General features: G+C 45.8%; 1 protein-coding gene across 3 annotated transcripts in view; it reads left to right on the top strand.

Moving 5' to 3' along the window:
• Window positions 1–17157, top strand: part of TRABD2A (TraB domain containing 2A) — a 59816-nt gene that overhangs the window by 37898 nt on the left and 4761 nt on the right. The window contains exons 3-5 of one of the 3 annotated variants that reach the window (XM_003268737.4): window positions 829–975; window positions 3531–3705; window positions 11424–11514. In XM_003268737.4, the coding sequence (XP_003268785.1) occupies window positions 829–975; window positions 3531–3705; window positions 11424–11514 (413 nt within the window). Of the gene's footprint in view, window positions 1–828; window positions 976–3530; window positions 3706–4616; window positions 5067–11423; window positions 11515–17157 lie in introns of those variants that run through there. The other 2 variants (XM_012502663.2, XM_004090437.3) reach the window with 2 other exon arrangements.

Raw genomic sequence — 17157 nt, 5'->3', positions numbered from 1 at the left:
CCCACATCACACATTAGTATATCAAAGACTCTGAGAAGTTCTGTAAAATTAAAACCTGTTTAATTTTCTTTAATTAATTATTATTATTTAATTTATTTATTTTGAGATGGAGTCTCGCTGTAATCCAGCCTGGAATACAATGGCACAATCTTGGCTTACTGCAACCTCTGCTTCCTGGGTCCAAACGATTCTCCAGCCTTAGCCTCCCGAGTAGCTGGGACTACAGGCACATGCCACCCCAGCTAATTTTTGTATTTTTAGTAGAGACATGGTTTCACCATGTTGGCCAGGCTGGTGTTTAATTTTCTTTAGCCTTCATTTCCCATTTTTTCACATTAACTTCCATTAATATCCCATGGATCTAATGACGCCATTAGCTGGCAATGCTGCACTGATGGTTAGAAAAGATGTGGATAATGTATTGGTTTCTGCCCAGTCCTTTATGTAATTGGAACCCACTTGTAGGTGTGTCTGTGAGTCCCCAGTCCTCTTTCTGCCCCACCTCCTAGCTTCCTCAGTCGTTCCTCACAAGCCAGCTCTTGGGTTCCCTCACCTCTTGGTCGCACTCATGGAAGAGTTCCAGGTTGTCTGTGTCCTCCATAAGGCAGTTCCCTAGGTGTGTCTGATTGGGGCTGATTTGGGAAGGACTGTTCTCCTCCTTTTCTTTGGATGCTGTCCAGGGATTTGTGTTCCCTTTTTTAAGTAGCACTATCCACGTCCTTACATAATGAGCACAAAGGTGAAGGTATTTCCAGCCATGGACAAAAGAAATAAGATGGCAGCAAACAGTTGCCTTGTTAGTGAACTTAAAAGAGACCTTTCTTTTAGGTCATCTTTGCTTTGAACCAGACCCTCCTGCAGCAGGAGAGCCTGCGAGCAGGCAGTCTTCAGATCCCCTACACGACGGAGGATCTCATCAAACACTATAACTGCGGGGACCTCAGCTCCATCATCCTCAGCCATGACAGCTCCCAGGTGAGACCCTTTCCCCCTGCCAAGCTCAGCACACATTTAATTATAGGAATAAAAACATTACCTGGCAACAAGTACATCCTGTGTACAAAGGATTGAGGTCATGAGGGCTCTAGAAATAAAGTGGGCAGATTTAGATGTCATTGAATGAGGCACTACAGCTAATGAAAGCTTTACAAACCTTGTCAGAACAGAGAGGGGCACTGATGAGGGTTAATTCCAGTATTCCAGCCAAAGGATGAAGCTTCAAAGGATTTAACAGTGGGCCACATGAACCAGCCTTGAGGAAGGGAAGGGTTCTGAGTCTGATGGCCTCCTGGCTGACTTAGGTCACACTTTTGCAAAATGATGGAGCAGAACTTTGACTGCAGCTTCAGTGGCCTCTAGGAACATGTGAACATGATATAACTGTGTATTCACAGAATGCTAACAGGGTTGGGGCATCAGAGCTGGGAAGGCTGCTAGCATTTGCAGACGTGGATCATTGCATCCTGTGGTATTGCAGGATGAGTGTGGCTGAGCTGGTGGATTGAGTGTTTGCCCAGCTCAGGCTTACCTATGGGCCATTGAGTGGAAGGAAGCAGCTGGTCAGCCTCAGAAGATCATGGTCTCTTTCCAGGAGGGAAGTGGGATGGATCTTTGTTATGCTTTTATCAGCAGGCTTCCCATGGGACAAGCCATGGTGCCTTCACCTCCTCTCTAGGACTACATGCAAATAGCAAACACCAGCTAATCTTCTGAGGTAGGGGAGTGTGTTGTTTCCCCCACCCAGGACTGGTGTCCGCATGCATGAGGACACTGGAGAGGGGAGGCAGGAGCTAGTGGGTGTGGGTGATGCTATACAGGTCTATGTTAAATCTGGGGACCCAGCCATAAGGAGACATGTGTGAACATGAGAGCTGAAGGAGGAATAGCAGCAATGGGGAGAAGGACAGTACAGGCTGAGTGCAGTATCAGCCCAGAAAGGTGACATTTCATTAATGACAGAAGCCTCAAAAGACGTAATGAGCATCCCCAAAAATCTAGAGGAAGAAAAAGCCAAACTGAGACAAAGTGAAGCAGGAGGAAAGGGAGAACAAGAAGCACATTAAAGAAGGAAAAATAGAGTTGTTGGTGGTGATAAATCTTACCTGCACTCTTGCTGGGGGAGAAAAGTCAAGATCAATTGGGAAATTGACATTTGAAGCAGCAGAAAAAAGTTAATGTGGATGGAGGATTTGGTCATTACGTGGGCAAATGGTGAGGCTGATGGAGCAGATAATACAGATGTCTTATGCATTTTTCTCCTATGGCTTTCCCATATCTGTCCTGCCCACAGGGCCTGTACAGGAGGTCAGGGAATGTGCTGCCACTGTGAGTGAGGGCCAGGCTGGCCACCAGGGAGTGGTGCAGGCTTTGGGTGATGTTTGGAATTTAGAAGGTGGAGCAGGATGTCAGAGGGAGGTCACCCTGTGTATCTGACACTGCCTCTGTAGAGAGGCTGGTAGAGAGGGGGGTTCTGCTGAAGAAAGGAGATTTTGGGAAATGGGCAGGGGATCTTACATAAATGACATGATTAAAAAAAAGATGACAGAGTAGAAGATGAAGGCTGTCGATTTGAAAATGAAAGAATATCATTTCGAGGCCATCGCGAAAGGAGATCTGTTATCCATAAGATGGAAGTTAATACTACCTCACAGAATCTGAGGACTTTGGAAAGCTTTTTGAGAGGCTACTGGAAGCAGCAGCAGCAGGCAGGGTAGATACTGACCAAGATAATGGGTAACATTGCTAAGTCCCTGGGTGGAGGAGAGAGCATGCACCCAGGGGGAGGAGTGGGAGGCTGAGGTTTGGGAAGCCAGACAGCTGAGGGGGTGGGGAGAAAACACAGAGTGCCAGCCTTACTTGTAACTCCTGGGCTGCAAGAACCATGCTGATTGTCACAATTTTGATTGTCACAATTTTGATGCACTTGCATCCTGTTATTAGCCAAAATACTGAAACTGTTATTAGCCAAAATATGGCTAACATGTATACCAGAATCAAGTGAAATATTTGCCAGGAGGGCAAAGAACATTGGGGAAAGCAAGAGAGAGAAATAGGAAGTGGAGAAATAATGAAAATGTAAAGTAGAGGATTTATAAAACATTTAAGTGTTTATACAAATTTCATGTTTTTGGTAATAGAATCTAAAATATATAACTATATAAGACTATTTTTATAAGAAAAGCATGTGTGAATCACACAAGTTAAAACTATGGATGCGCTGTGCAAAGACAGTGTCCTTTTTTTTTTTTTTTTATAAACACATGGCATCAGACAGAGCCATTTAACTAAAACAGAAGTGCAGTTGTAAATAGCTTAAGAGTTCATTCAGTGCACTTCACTTAATATTTTTTTCACTTTGGTTACAAGGAATGTGATAGAGTTGGAAACAGCAGACAGGAAACTCCAAGAATGGTGTCACTCTTCTCTTGACAACGTCTTGACCATCTAGGTTGGGGGATTTGATGCTCCAATGAAGTAACTTTGTTAATAACTCTGTTGCCCCTTATTTTTTTCTCTTTATTTTGGTGGAGGTTCCCAATTTTATTAATGCCACGCTACTGCCTCAGGAGCGCATCACTGCTCAGGAGATTGACAGCTACTTACGCCGGGAGCTGATCTACAAGCGAAATGAGAGAATAGGGAAGCGGGTGAAGGCCCTTTTGGAGGCGTTCCCTGACAAAGGCTTCTTCTTTGCCTTTGGAGCTGGTGAGTAGTGGGTCACCTCTGATTAGCCTCTGAAATCTGAGGCTTCTCCCAAGAAGGGAATGTTGAGGTGAGCCCCTGCTTAGGGCCTGTGTTAGTCATGAAGCGAGATGAAGGGAGTGACACCTTCCTTGACTTATTTCAGTTGCAGAGTGGCTCCAGCTGGGGATGGAGCATGCAGCATGGTTGAAATGTTGCTGGATGAGCTGGTGCATGTGACATCACCCATAGCTCTCTCCACACATGAGCCAGCTGGGAAAACACTTTTGTCCTCTGAATTTCATACTTAATCCCAACTTCTTCCTGGTACTTTTCACTTTGTAAACTTTCACTACAAATATGTCTGTCTTTACTCTTCCACCTGACAATGAGCCTCCCAAGTCCAAGGCCTGGGGCTGACACATCAGCTGTTATTGACTGTTAACAGCACACATGGAGACAGAATAGGACAATTATTTTCTTTTGTGGGCTTCTTGAAATAAATTCTCTCCCCTGGAGTGACTCTGACACAGAATTCTTTGCAGCCTCAGGAAATGAAGATAGAAATGCCAGAGGCTGGACAGTATGCAGAAAGATCATTTGCTCCGCTGGGCTTTGTTGTTTCATATTTTTCTGCTAACTTCATAAACTTAAACAAGTCATGTCCCTCAGTTTCTTTACCAGTAAGATAGGGGGTTGGAGAGAAGCAATTCTGAAATGGTGGAGTAAGGGCCTCCAAAAACCTGTTCTTCCATAACAGCAATAAGAACACTGGAAAAAATGGTCAAAATCAACCTTTCCACAGCTCTGGAAATTAATTAAAGGCTTGCAACAATCCTAGAAGTGTTTATTTAAGAAAACTGGATGAATTTTGATAGAAGCAGTGGGCTTTGTGGCATTTTAACTTATTCTGTTTTTAATCTCCCTTTTCCCAGCTTCACAGTAGCCTTGAAAATCAGGAGCCTTGAACTACAGTAGCTGTGAAAACCATTTGCCTAATGGTTACTGGAGGGGACAGAATGGGTTCAAAGTTCCTCCAAAGCTCCATCCTCAAAGAATCATCACTATTTGACATGTCAATAGTTCCGTGAAATTTCCATTCCCAAGCTTGTCTTCATTTGACCTGACTCAGAGCTTGCTCTGTGTGAATAGCCCTATTCGTAGGGTGTTTGTTGAAAACAATCAGTGGCAGCTGTTTAACGTCATAGTTGCTGGAAATAGCAATATTAATTGAAGCTTACAAGGGGCTGCCCAAAAAATTTAAGAGGAAAATCCCATAGGGGATTTTGAAAAGCTCTAAAATATTCCTAGAAAGCCACATGCATGAGAAAGGCTTGCACGTGCCCAGGAAAGACCTGAGAAGGTCCTAATCTCTCACCTCTGGCTCATCTTGAGGCTCTGTGTAAGCACAGTGTGAAACCTAAGGCAAGATCATAAATTGCCTGCTGAAGCATCAAATACATGCCCCCAAACTCACACAGCCCCTCTGCAAAGGTTGGGAAACTTGCAGGGAATTTAAGGAAATCTCTGTTCAGTCATTAGCCAGCCACTAAGCTAACTGAGCGGATCCTTCAGTGATCACACATAACAAAGAATACAGACTTTAGACTTAGTCCTAGAAAATCACTAAACAAACAGCAACAGCAATGCATCTGGGAAGAAGGGAGAGGAGATAGAGTTCCAGAGTCAGTATATTATTTAAATGTCTAGTTTTCAATAAAAACAATTATAAGACACAGAGCAAAACTAGAAAGTATGGCCCATACCCAGGGAAAAAGAAGCAACCAATAGAAGCTGTCCTTGAGGAAGTTAATATCTTGGACTCACTAGAAAATGACTTTAACACTAGTTATTGTAAATATGTTCAAAAAACTAAAAGAGGCTGGGTGCGGAGGCTCATGCTTATAATCCCAGCACTTTGGGAGGCTGAAGCAGGTGGATCACCTGAGGTCAGGAGTTCGAGACCAGCCTGACCAATATGGCAAAACCCTATCTCTACTAATAATACAAAAATTAGACAGGCGTTGTGGTGTGCACCTATAATCCCAGCTACTCAGGAGGCTGAAGCAGGAGAATTGCTTGAACCTGGGAGGCAGAGGTTACAGTGAACTGAGATCATGCCACAGTACTCCAGCCTGGGCCACAAGAGTGAAACTCCATCTCCAAAAAAAAAAAAAAAAAAAAACCCTAAAATAAACCATATCTAAAGAATTAAAGGAAAGTTTGAGAACAATATCTCACCAATACAGAATATCAATAAAAGTATAAAAATTATTTTAAAAGAACCAAATAGAAATTCCGAAATTGAAAGTGTAGGAACTGAAATGAAAAATTCACTAGAGGGGCTGAACAGTAGATTTGAACTGGCAGAAGAAGAATCAACATACATGAAGATAGGTTGATTGAGATGATTCAGTATGAGAAAGAGAAAGGAAAAGGAATGAAGAAAAATGAATAGATCTTCAGATACCTGTGAGACACCCTCAAGTGTGCCAATGTATACCTAATGGGAATCCCAGAAGACAGGAGAGAAAAAAAGAAAGAAAAAGAATATTTGAATTTAAAATTGCTTGAAAATGTCTCAAATTTGATGAAAAATATTACTCTGCACATTCAATCCATGAACTATAAGTTGTATAAAATCAAAAAGTTTCACATCGAGGCATATCATAGCCAAACTGTCAAAAGCCAAAGACACAGAATCTTTTTTTTTAAAATTATACTTTAAGTTTTAGGGTATATGTGCACAACGTGCAGGTTTGTTACATATGTATACATGTGCCATGTTGGTGTGCTGCACCCATTAACTCGTCATTTACATTAGGTGTATCTCCTAATGCTATCCTTCCCCACTCCCCCCACCCCACAACAGGCCCCGGTGTGTGATGTTCCCCTTCCTGTGTCCATGTGTTCTCATTGTTCAATTCCCACCTATAAGTGAGAAGACGCAGTGTTTGGTTTTTTGTCCTTGCGATAGTTTGCTGAGAATGATGGTTTCCAGCTTCCTCCATGTCCCTACAAAGGACATGAACTCATCATTTTTTATGGCTGCATAGTATTCCAAGGTGTATATGTGCCACATTTTCTTAATCCAGTCTATCATCGTTGGACATTTGGGTTGGTTCCAAGTCTTTGCTATTGTGAATAGTGCCGCAACAAACACATGTGTGCATGTGTCTTTATAGCAGCATGATTTACAATCCTTTGGGTATATACCCAGTAATGGGATGGCTGGGTCAAATGGTATTTCTAGTTCTAGATCCCTGAGGAATTGCCACTCTGACTTCCACAATGGTTGAACTAGTTTACAGTCCCACCAACAGTGTAAAAGTGTTCCTATTTCTCCACATCCTCTCCAGCACCTGTTGTTCCCTGACTTTTTCATCACTGGCTATCAGAGAAATGCAAATCAAAACCACAATGAGATACCATCTCACACCAGTTAGAATGACACAGAATCTTGAAAGCAATGAGAGCAAAGCAGACAAGGGATCCCCAATAGGATTAACAGCAGATTTCTCATCAGAAGCCACGCAAGCCAGAAGGCTATGGGGGACATACTCAAAATGCTGAAATAAAGACTGTCAACAAACATTTCCACATCCAGCAAAACTCAGAAATGAAGGAGAAATATGTTGCATGTGAGCTGAATAGAATTTGTATTCTGCTGTTGTTGGATTAAGTATTCTTTAAATGTCAATTAGGTCAATTTGATTGATGATGCTCTTCAGTTCAACTATATTCCCTATCTGATAATTCCAGAATCTCTATAATGTCTGAGTCTGGGTCTGATGCTTTCATTGTTTCTTCAGATTGTAATTTTTCTTGCCTCCCAGCATGCCTTGTAATTTTTAATTGAAAGCTGGATATGATGTATCTGGCAATGGGAAGTGAGGGAAATATGTTTTTAGTGTGAGGGTTTATGTTAATCTTTCTCAGAGTTGGGCTGTTTAATGTTTTGCTGTGGTCTGAATGTTCCTTAAAACTTGTGTGTTGAAACTTATTATTGTCATGGTATTAAGAGGTGGGGCCTTTGGGAAGTGATTAAGACATGAAAGCTCCACATTCATGAGTGGATTTATGCTTTTTAAAAGGACTGGAGGAAAGTAGCGTAGGCTCTTTTTTTTTGCCCTTGTGCCTTCCACCATGTGAGGATCTAGCATTAGCCCCTCCTGCTATGTAAAGACTCAGGAAGAAGGCTCACAGCTGGGCATGGTGGTGCATGTCTGTAATCCCAGCACCTTGGGAGGTCATGGCAGGAGGATCACTTGAGCTCAGGAGTTTGAGACCAGCCTGGTCAACACAGTGAGACCTCATCTCTACAAAAATTAAATAAAAATTTAGCTAGGCATAGTGATGTGTGCCTATAGTCCCAGCTACTTGGGAAGCTGAGGTGGGAGGATCACTTGAGCCCTGGAGGTCGAGGCTGAAGTGAGCTGTGAACATGCCACTGCACTCCAGCCTGTGTGACAGAGTAAGACTCTCTGTATTTAAAAAAAAAAAAAAAAAAAAAAAAAGGCTCTCACTGGGCACTGAATGCCTATGCCTAGATTTTGGACTTCCCAGCCTCTAGAACTGTGAGAAATAAATTTCTATTGTTTATAAATGACCCAGTCTGTGGTATTTTGTAATAGCAACACAGACTAAGGCATGTTTGCTGTAACTCTAGGTCCCAGAGGCTTCAGTTTCCTCTAGTGTCCTCTAGTTTTTCCTCTAGTTTTTTTGTCTTTGTGTTTTCTTAAGAACCTTCTGAAACAGAGTCTGAGTCTTGCTGCATTTTCACGTGTAATCCACTGTTATTTTACTGGAGACCTATTGTTGTGGTGCTAAAGTGAAGATACCATTTTATACTCACTAGGCTATACTAAAAAAGATGGATAGTAAAAAGTTTTAGTGAAGACATGGAGAAATTGGCACCCTCATACATTGCTACTGGGAATGTAAAATGGTGTAGCCATTTTGGAAATCTGTTTAGCAGTTTTTCAAAATTAAACATGGGGCTACCATTTGATTCAGCATTTCAACTTCCAGATATATGCCTAGGAGAATTGAAAACATATCTCCACACAAAAATTTGTACACAGATGTTCATGGCAGCATTATTTATAACAGCCAAAAAGTGGAACCAATCCAACTATCCATCAACTGACATGGATAAATAAAAGGTGATATATATGCACAATGGAATATTATTTGGCCATAAAAAGGAAAGAGGTACTGATATATGGTACTACATGGATGAACTTTGAAAACATTATGCCAAGTGAAAACAGCCAGTCACAAAATCATATGATTATATGTATATGAAATGTCCAGAACAGGCAAATCTACAGAGACAGAAAGTATTCATAGATTAGTGGTTGCCAGGGGCTGGGATCAAAATGATGAAAATGTTTTAAAATTAGATAGTGGTCATGCTTGCACGATTTTCTGAATATACAAAAAAAAATCACCGACTGGCATACTTTAAAAGGATGAATTTTATGTTATGTGAATTATATTCAATTATTAATAAAACTGTTATAGAAATATGAGGGGTTTGGCTCCCACATTATGCTCATTGAAAAGTTCTGCCACAAACAAATCGCAGTTTGTGTCCTCAGCAGTGCCTGTGAGTATGTGGTAGTTTTCTTCTTCTGTAAGTCCTGTGTTTCATGTCTGGATTGGGCACTGTGTACACATTTGTACTGTCTCGACGAATGGCTTCCTGTAACAAAGCTGTTAGCCTGGGCCTCACTCTTGAGGCACCATAACAGTGGTGCAGGCCCCAGATGAGAAAGTTAGGAAACAGAGCCAGTGGTGGTGTCCCAATGCACCACCCCGGGTCTGCGTGAATGGAAGGTGCCCAGGTGCTGGAGTGTGGGCTTTTGCTTTCCACCCCTGCCAGACTTAGGTGGGCTCCCAAAAGCTTCCCCTATGTCCAGTGCAGGGGTAATGGGGCGCTGGGGAGAGGGGAAAGGTCAACTGGGTTCTGGGCTGGTGGGAGGCTGGGGCATAGCTTGGCCTGAGCAGTTCAGTGGGTGGGCCCTCGTGGTGGGGGTTGTGCCAGGCAGGTGGAACAGGCAACACCAACACCTGAGCTTGCCCAGTACTCAGGGCTCGATTTGTCATACTGATGCAGGGCTAGATGGGGGCTGACAGCCCCCATCTAGCACTAGCTCCTTCTAAGGCAAAGTTATATTCCTGTAGCTGCTTTCTCTCTGTGCCTTCTGAAGGCTAAGTTGAGCAGAGGAAACTACAGAAATTGCTCCCAAACACATTACTGTGTGCTTTTAAAACTTAAAAGCTGTGTGGTTAGCAAACTTTTAATTGCAAAATGAGGATAACTGAAAACGGAAAGTACTGGAGTTTTAAAATCAAGCAGTGACTTTTGTCATGGGGATCTGGATACAAAATGCGAAGATTAGAAATGGAAATCACCTTTGCAGTAGAAGAAAAATTGAAGTCAGAAGTGCTAAGTGGAAACTATAATCACTTGTTCTAAATTGCCAGTTCCTTATTTGCAAATGAATAACCTAGGATCAGTGGTGAAAGACATGGCTTTTTTTCTTATTTAGGTGTCGATCTTAAATCAGCTCATGCTGATTTTTGGCTCCTGTTTGCCAGGGTTACTTCTCCAGTGGCCTCCTCTCCTACCCCACATTTCTAGGTTACAGCTATCGCCCCTGCACTGGCAGCTGTCTAGGCTGGTCTAGGCTGTGGGGAGGAGAGGGGAGGATGAGAGGGAATGGTTTTGCCAAACTTCCCTTTCTGAGCCCCTGCTGACCCATGAACACCCCCTTTGATGCATGAGGGTGAAAATGAAAGCAGGAACCATGGGCCTTCTGCTTCCTTCTCGGGGCCTATTTGCTGTACTGCCACAGGCTCCCAGGGTTCCCTGGTTGTGAATCCTGAGACTACAGTGGGTTTGTCCTATGCAGAAACCTCCAAGAAGGACAGATCTTAGATTAGATTGCCTTTACTTTTTCTAGAAAGTGGTGATTGGGAAGTAGCCATTCCTTCGGTCCCACCAGCCTCCCTGTTTTCTCAGAGAGCACAATTGCATTCCATCCTGTAGTTGGGAATTCCCGCCCCCCCCCCCTTTTTTTTTAATTGAGACAGAGTCTCGCTCTGTCACCCAGGCTGGAATGCAGTGGTGCGATCTCGGCTCACTGCAACCTCTGCCTCCCGGGTTCAAGGGATTCTCCTGCCTCAGCCTCTCGAGTAGCTGGGATTACAGGCGCCTGCCACCACGCCCAGCTAATTTTGGTATTTTTAGTAGAGATGGGGTTTAACCATGTTGGCCAGGTGGGTCTTGAACTCCTGACTTCAGGTGATCCACCTGAAGGCCTCCCAAAGTGCTGGGATTACAGGTGTGAGCCACTGTGCCCAGCCTGAATTCTTGTATTTTCTCCAGGCCAGTGTCCTCACCTTTCAGGATCCTGCTCATATATTGCCTCTTCTGGGAGGTCTTACCAGGTTGCAGTTTGATGTCCAGGCTCTCCCCTTAGCTTTGTGACTTCAGGTGACCTGCTGCATTGTTCTGATCTTCAGTGTCATTGTCTCTGAAATGCTACTGATGCTGCCCTGCCTGCCTTGTGGGACTGTTGGCAGGCCTGATTCCAGAAGCTCTCTGGAACTGTACTGTGCTGGACAGGCAGGGGGCTTGGCAGGGTAATTGCTTGGTTCTAGGGTGTGCGTTTGGGGAGTATGTTTGGTGGTCCTGAGAGCTGCAGCATTTCAGGTTGTTTTTCTCACTGCAGGTCATTTCATGGGCAACAACACAGTGCTGGATGTTTTGCGGCGTGAAGGCTATGAGGTAGAACACACCCCTGCTGGACGACCCATCCACAGGTAACCGTCCTGTGCTTCTATCTTGGCTGGGGAGCTGAGACCCTCATGGGGCTGCCTGGGCAGCAGGGTGGGCTGCTATCTTGAGGAGCTCCAGAGAACCCCTGCCTGGTCATTTCCCCACACTTGACCTTACATGGACATTTGGCACCAGCTCAGCTGGCTCTGTGTGGCTGGGGCTGTGTCAGATGTGGTTGGCAGGATGGACACTTTGGGCTGCAGGGGCCACACTGGCCTTTTCCTCAGTGGTGGTTGGCGAGTGGGGGGAGGTGAAGGGAAGGTTGCCCAGGGGTTGAGGGGTAGGGGAAAGGAGGAGTAATTAGGCTTAATGCCCAGTGTCCTTTGCCCTAGGTGTTTTGGAAGTTTTCGGGAGGCAGAATCGGGCCATGACAGTGGTAAATAGGCCAGAGGGATTAGGGGTGCAGGGAGTGCATGTCTCGCCCTTCTCAGGGGCAGGAGAAAGCACCTTTACTCTGAGCTGTTTCCTCCTCCCTAGATTTATTTCTCTCTTTCTCTCTCTCTCTTTTTTTTTTTGGCCAAACTGCCCTCTGCCCCTGCAGACCTTTCTGTAAAGAACTCAAGAGGCCCAGCCCCCAGCCCTCAGCAATGCCGTCCACCCACTGGCCTCCCAACTGGTCGTCCATCCTGGTGGGCCCCAGGTGTCCTTCCCCTTCCCCTGTAGTAGTCTGCTTGGGCTGTCATAACAACCACCACAGACTGAGTGATTTAATCAACAGAAATGCATTTCTCACAGTTCTGAAGGCTGGAAGTCCCAGATCAAGGTGTCAACGGGACTGGTTTCTCTTGGGACCTCTTTGTTTGGCTTGTAGATGGCTGCCTTCTCTTTGTTTGGCTTGTAGATGGCATTTTTTTCCTGTAAGTGAGCATCCCTGACCTCTCTTCTAGTAAGGACCCTACTCCTATTGGACTAGGGCCCTCATGTTAACTGAATCACCTCTTTAAAGGCCCTAACTCCAAATGGTCACATTCTGAGGTACTGGGGATGGGGCTTCAACATGTGAATGTGGGGGGCACCCATCAGCCCCTAATATCCCCTCCATTCCTCTGGCCCCCACTCCCTCCCGATCTGTGGTCAGCAGCCCCCTCTCCTGGCAGAGGTCTCAGCTGTAGCAAGGGCGCTCCAGGATGCAAATGCCCATCCCCTGGCAGAGGATCCAGCAGTTGTGTCTGCCCGAAGGCCGCCCATCTCCAGCTGCCCTCTTTCTCCTCAGAAGGCCCCCCTTCACTGCACCTTGTCTCCCTGTTTCCCCTCACCCCAGAGGCTCCTGCCTGGCAGAAGCCATGATTTTTCCAGTCTCCCTCCAGGTGGGAAATCCTGGATACATCCTGGACTTCTCTTATCCCCACCTCTCTTCATGCCCTGTATTCAGTATGTCAATACTGACCGCCCTTCACAGAGCACTTTCTAGTTTACAGAAGCGCTGATGTGAGACTGCTCATTTCCCTCCTCCACCTGGCTTTTGGCTTCCTCCAGTAAAGACTTGCTGGGATTTGCCCTTCTCCATTTCCATGGCCACCGCCCCCTTCCAGGCCCCTCTCCCTCTAGTTCACTCTTCGCCCTTCTGTGGGACTATTCTTTCCAGTGTCCCGTATTCAAACCCTCCCTGGTTTCATGTTGTTATTTTTCAAGGTCATTGTCTTCACAGGGAGGTCTTGGCACTCAGACCCTACCCTTCCAGCACGGATCTGCTGCTTGCTTCAGAAGAGCCTCCATCCTGTCCCTACCTCTCCACCTTTACTGACGCTACTTCCCAGGTCTGAGGAGCCCTCCTCTCCTCCCCTTGTCCAGGAGGATCCCGCCCCTGCCTGAGTCAGCTCTGCTGCAGTCTCCTGCCCCTCTCCTTCCTGTTCTCCTTCAGATCTGGAGGAGCCAGCCCTTAGGGGTTCTCTGCGCCCTGCAGGACTGTGGGTCTTTCCTCCCTCACTGGCCTCTGGTCCCTTCTCAGCTCTTTCCACTGGGCTGACTGGGCTGGGGTTCAACGCACTGTTCTTAGGGTGCTGGAGAGGGCCCTACCTGGGGAGTGTGTGCGTGTGTGTGGTGCAATGTGTGTGGAGTATGTGATGTTTGTGTTTGTGTGTGTCTGGTGTGTGGTGTGTGTGAGGGGTGTGTTGTGTGTGTATGATGTTTGTGTGTAGGGTTTGTGTGGTGTGTATCTAGTGTGGAATATGTGTGGAGTGTATGTGTGTGTGTGTAGTGTGCATGTGTATGGTGCGTGTGTGGTGCATGTCTGGTGTGTGTGTTGTTTGGTACCTGTGTGTGAGGGGTGTGTGTGATGTGTGTAGTGTGGATGTGTGTGGAACATGTCTGGTGTGTGCATGTGTGGGTATTGTGCATGTGTGTGGTGCATGTTTGGTGTGTGTGTTGTGTGTATGTGTGTGGGGTATGTGTGCTGCATGTCTGGTGTGTGTTGTGTACGTGTGGGGTGTGCGTTGTGTTGTGGTATGTGTGGTGTGTGTGATACGTGTGTTGTGTGTGTGTATAGTGTGGTATGTGTGGTGTGTATGGTATGTGTGGTGTGTGTGTGTATTGTGTATGTGTGTGGGGTGTGTGTGGTGCATGTCTGATGTGTGTGTTGTGTATGTGTGGGGTGTGTGTTGTGGTATGTGTGGTGTGTGTGGTACGTGTGTTTTGTGTGTGTGTAGTGTGTGTGGTATGTGTGGTGTGTGTGGTGTGTGTGTGTGTGTGTGTGTTGCTGGTTGTTCCCAGGCCCCCTAATTCTGCCTCTAACCCTGACACCTGCCCTTGGGGAAAGGAAGGTCAGGAATCCATCTTTTTAGAAGCTCTCCGGGAGATTCCGATGCCCAGTGAAGGCTGAGAACCAGTGTTCTCACTTCCCCGGGGAGAAAAAGAGCATATTGGTGGATCATCAGGTGGTAGCCAGGTTTATGTGGGCTCTCTGTTAATTCTCAAAACCAGCCTGCAAGGGAAGTGTTCCTTCTCATTTACTAACGAAGAAACCGTGAAAAGCCACACTATTAACCAGGACCAGGAAATAGCACAGACCCCTCCACCTCCCAAACATTTTCTTTCTACCCTTTCTTCTCCCACCTTTTACTTCCTAGCCTCTATGTCTTTGTTCATGCAGTTTCCCCCATCAGAGATTTTTTCCCTACCCACACTACCCCCAGTTCTCTCTATCAGAATCTGTGAGATCCAGCACAATTGCCACATTTTCCTCCATTGCTCCAGCCTGGGTTCATCCTGTGCATGACCCCAAGGAACCTATGGTTTGTGCAAGAGCTCTCTCTTTCTTTTAGAGCCTTCTGGACAAGGATCTAATTTTCAAAACTGGATTTCCAGGAGTACCTATCCTGGCATCTGGCACATGATGGGATCTCAAATAGGATTGATTATGTGTTAATATCATTGCCGGTACTGCTCACATGCATTCATTTATTCAGCCAGTGGGGGACCTGAGAGGTTTTAGGGGTGAACGTGCATACAGTGGTCCCAGGTGAAGCCATGAGGGAGGATGAGGTCTCCAAAGGAACTCCTGTTCTGGAAGAAGGGACAGGGTCCCGGGAGGCTAAGGGCCCAGGGAAATGGGTGGGGGAGAATGCCCACAAAGAGGGGCTGACAAGGAGGACCAGGGCAGTGGAGGGATACCTGTTTCCTTCTTCCCCTCCTCGGCAGCCATATGGTAGTCCTTAAGGGATGATTCTGGTCATGTGGAACGTGAATCCAGGGCAGGCTGGTGTGGCTGGGGACATGAGGGCTGTTAAGTGGTGATCTAGCTTACTTAAGGCCCTGCCAGCTCCCTTAGTCTTGGGGTAGGCCAGTATTGGGGAGACAGAGATGGGTGTGCATGTTGGGGTGTGGGGAGGGCAACTAGCAGCTGCCACTCTCTACCTGTCAGCAGGCTGGAAAACACAGGAAATGCTCCTGAATATGAGCCTGCTGTTCTTAGAACAGAGAAGAGAAAGAGATGGGGTTCCTGTTGGGCTAATCTGCAGAGGGCTTAGCCAGTTCCTCCCTCCTCCCCCTGGGATAATGGATACTATGTTAGTTTTCTATTGCTGATATAACAAATTATCACAAACTTAATGGCTTAGAACAACACAGATACATTATTTTATAGTTCTGGAGATCAGAAGTCTGACACAGGTCTCACTGGCTGAAATTAAGGTGTGGGCCGGGCTGCATTCCCTTCTGGAGGCTCTAGATAATCTGTTTTCTTCCCAGCTTCTAGAGGCTGCCCACATTCCTTGGCTTGTGGAGCCTTCCATCTTCAAAGCCAGCAATGTTGCATCTCTATAACCATTCTTCCATAGTCATATCCCCCTCTGACCACAGAAGGGTTCTCTGCTTTTAAGGGCCCGTGTGATTAGATTGGGCACCCCTGGTTAACCTGGGCTACTCTCCTCATCTTAAGGTCCTTAACTTAATCACACCTGCAAAGTTCCTTTTACCGTGTAAGGTAATGTGTTCAGAGCTTCTAGGGGCTAGGTCGTGGACATCTTTGGGGATCTGGCAGATGTCCATTTGGTTACACAGTGGGGTGCTCTAAGGTTCTAGTCAGCCCTGCTAGGGTTTATACAGCTTCACTCATTCTCAGAAGACGGGAAGAAAGGGGGATGCACCTGAAGTAAGGATCTACTGTGTGCTCAGCACTGTGTGAAACATGGTGCTTGGGCTGTTTTAATCCTCACAGCAACGAGGTAGGATAGGTTAATTTTATACAAGGGGCAGAGGCTCAGAAAGGTCAATTATCTTGTCTAAGGCTCCAAGCCTGGAGTCTTTTCCTTGTCAACCAGCGTGTTTCTTTCTTGGAGACTTCCATGAAGTGAGGAGGCTGAGTGAAATGCAGGTAGGGGGCAAATAAGCTATCAGCACAAGGGGGTAGCCCTATATTGCAGCCAAAATGACCATGGGCTTAGCCTTTGTGGGTAGAAGTTTAGCTAAACTGTGAGAATCCAGGTGGGTCAAAACATGATAATCTAGATCTTGAGCCTGTGATGGGATCCAGCCCAGAGGCTCTATGATGGATTGGGTGTGTTCAGCAGCTGGGATTTTCTATTTGAGACAGAAGAGAAGCCACCTCTATTGATCCAGGGACCCTTAAACCCCTGTCTGGGCCCATGTGAGCATTTGTCTGTAGGATCTCCCTAGAGATTACAGTGACACTAATTTATACTCTCTATTTTCTACAATGAGAATGGATTAGCTTTATGACCTGAAAAAAATCTCAACAATGAATGTTACTTAAAAATGGCAAAGAATTGGCCAGGCGTGGTGGCTCACGCCTATAATCCCAGCACTTTGGGAGGCCGAGGCGGGTGGATCATGGGGTCAGGAGTTCAAGACCAGCCTGGCCAAGATGGTGAAATCTCGTCTCTACTAAAAATACAAAAAAACTATCTGGGCGTGGTGGCACGTGCCTGTAATCCCAGCTATTTGGGAGACTGAGGCAGATAATTTCTTAAACCTGGGAGGCGGAGGTTGCAGTGAGCCAAGATCATGCCACTGCACTCCATCCTGGGGGACAGAGCAAGACTCTGTCTCAAAAAAAAAAAAAAAAAAAAAAAAGATGGCACAGAATCCTTCTTGGAACCTTGTGCAGGTCAGTTTCCTCCCCCTGGTCTTCAGTTTCCTCAATTGTAAAGTAGGTGTTATGATTCCTCAGG

The sequence above is a fragment of the Nomascus leucogenys genome, chromosome 14 (assembly GCF_006542625.1).
Source record: "Nomascus leucogenys isolate Asia chromosome 14, Asia_NLE_v1, whole genome shotgun sequence".
NCBI classification, from domain to species: Eukaryota; Metazoa; Chordata; class Mammalia; order Primates; family Hylobatidae; genus Nomascus; species Nomascus leucogenys.
The sequence above is the reverse complement of the archived record's forward strand: the minus strand, read 5'-3'. Positions and strand labels throughout refer to the sequence as shown.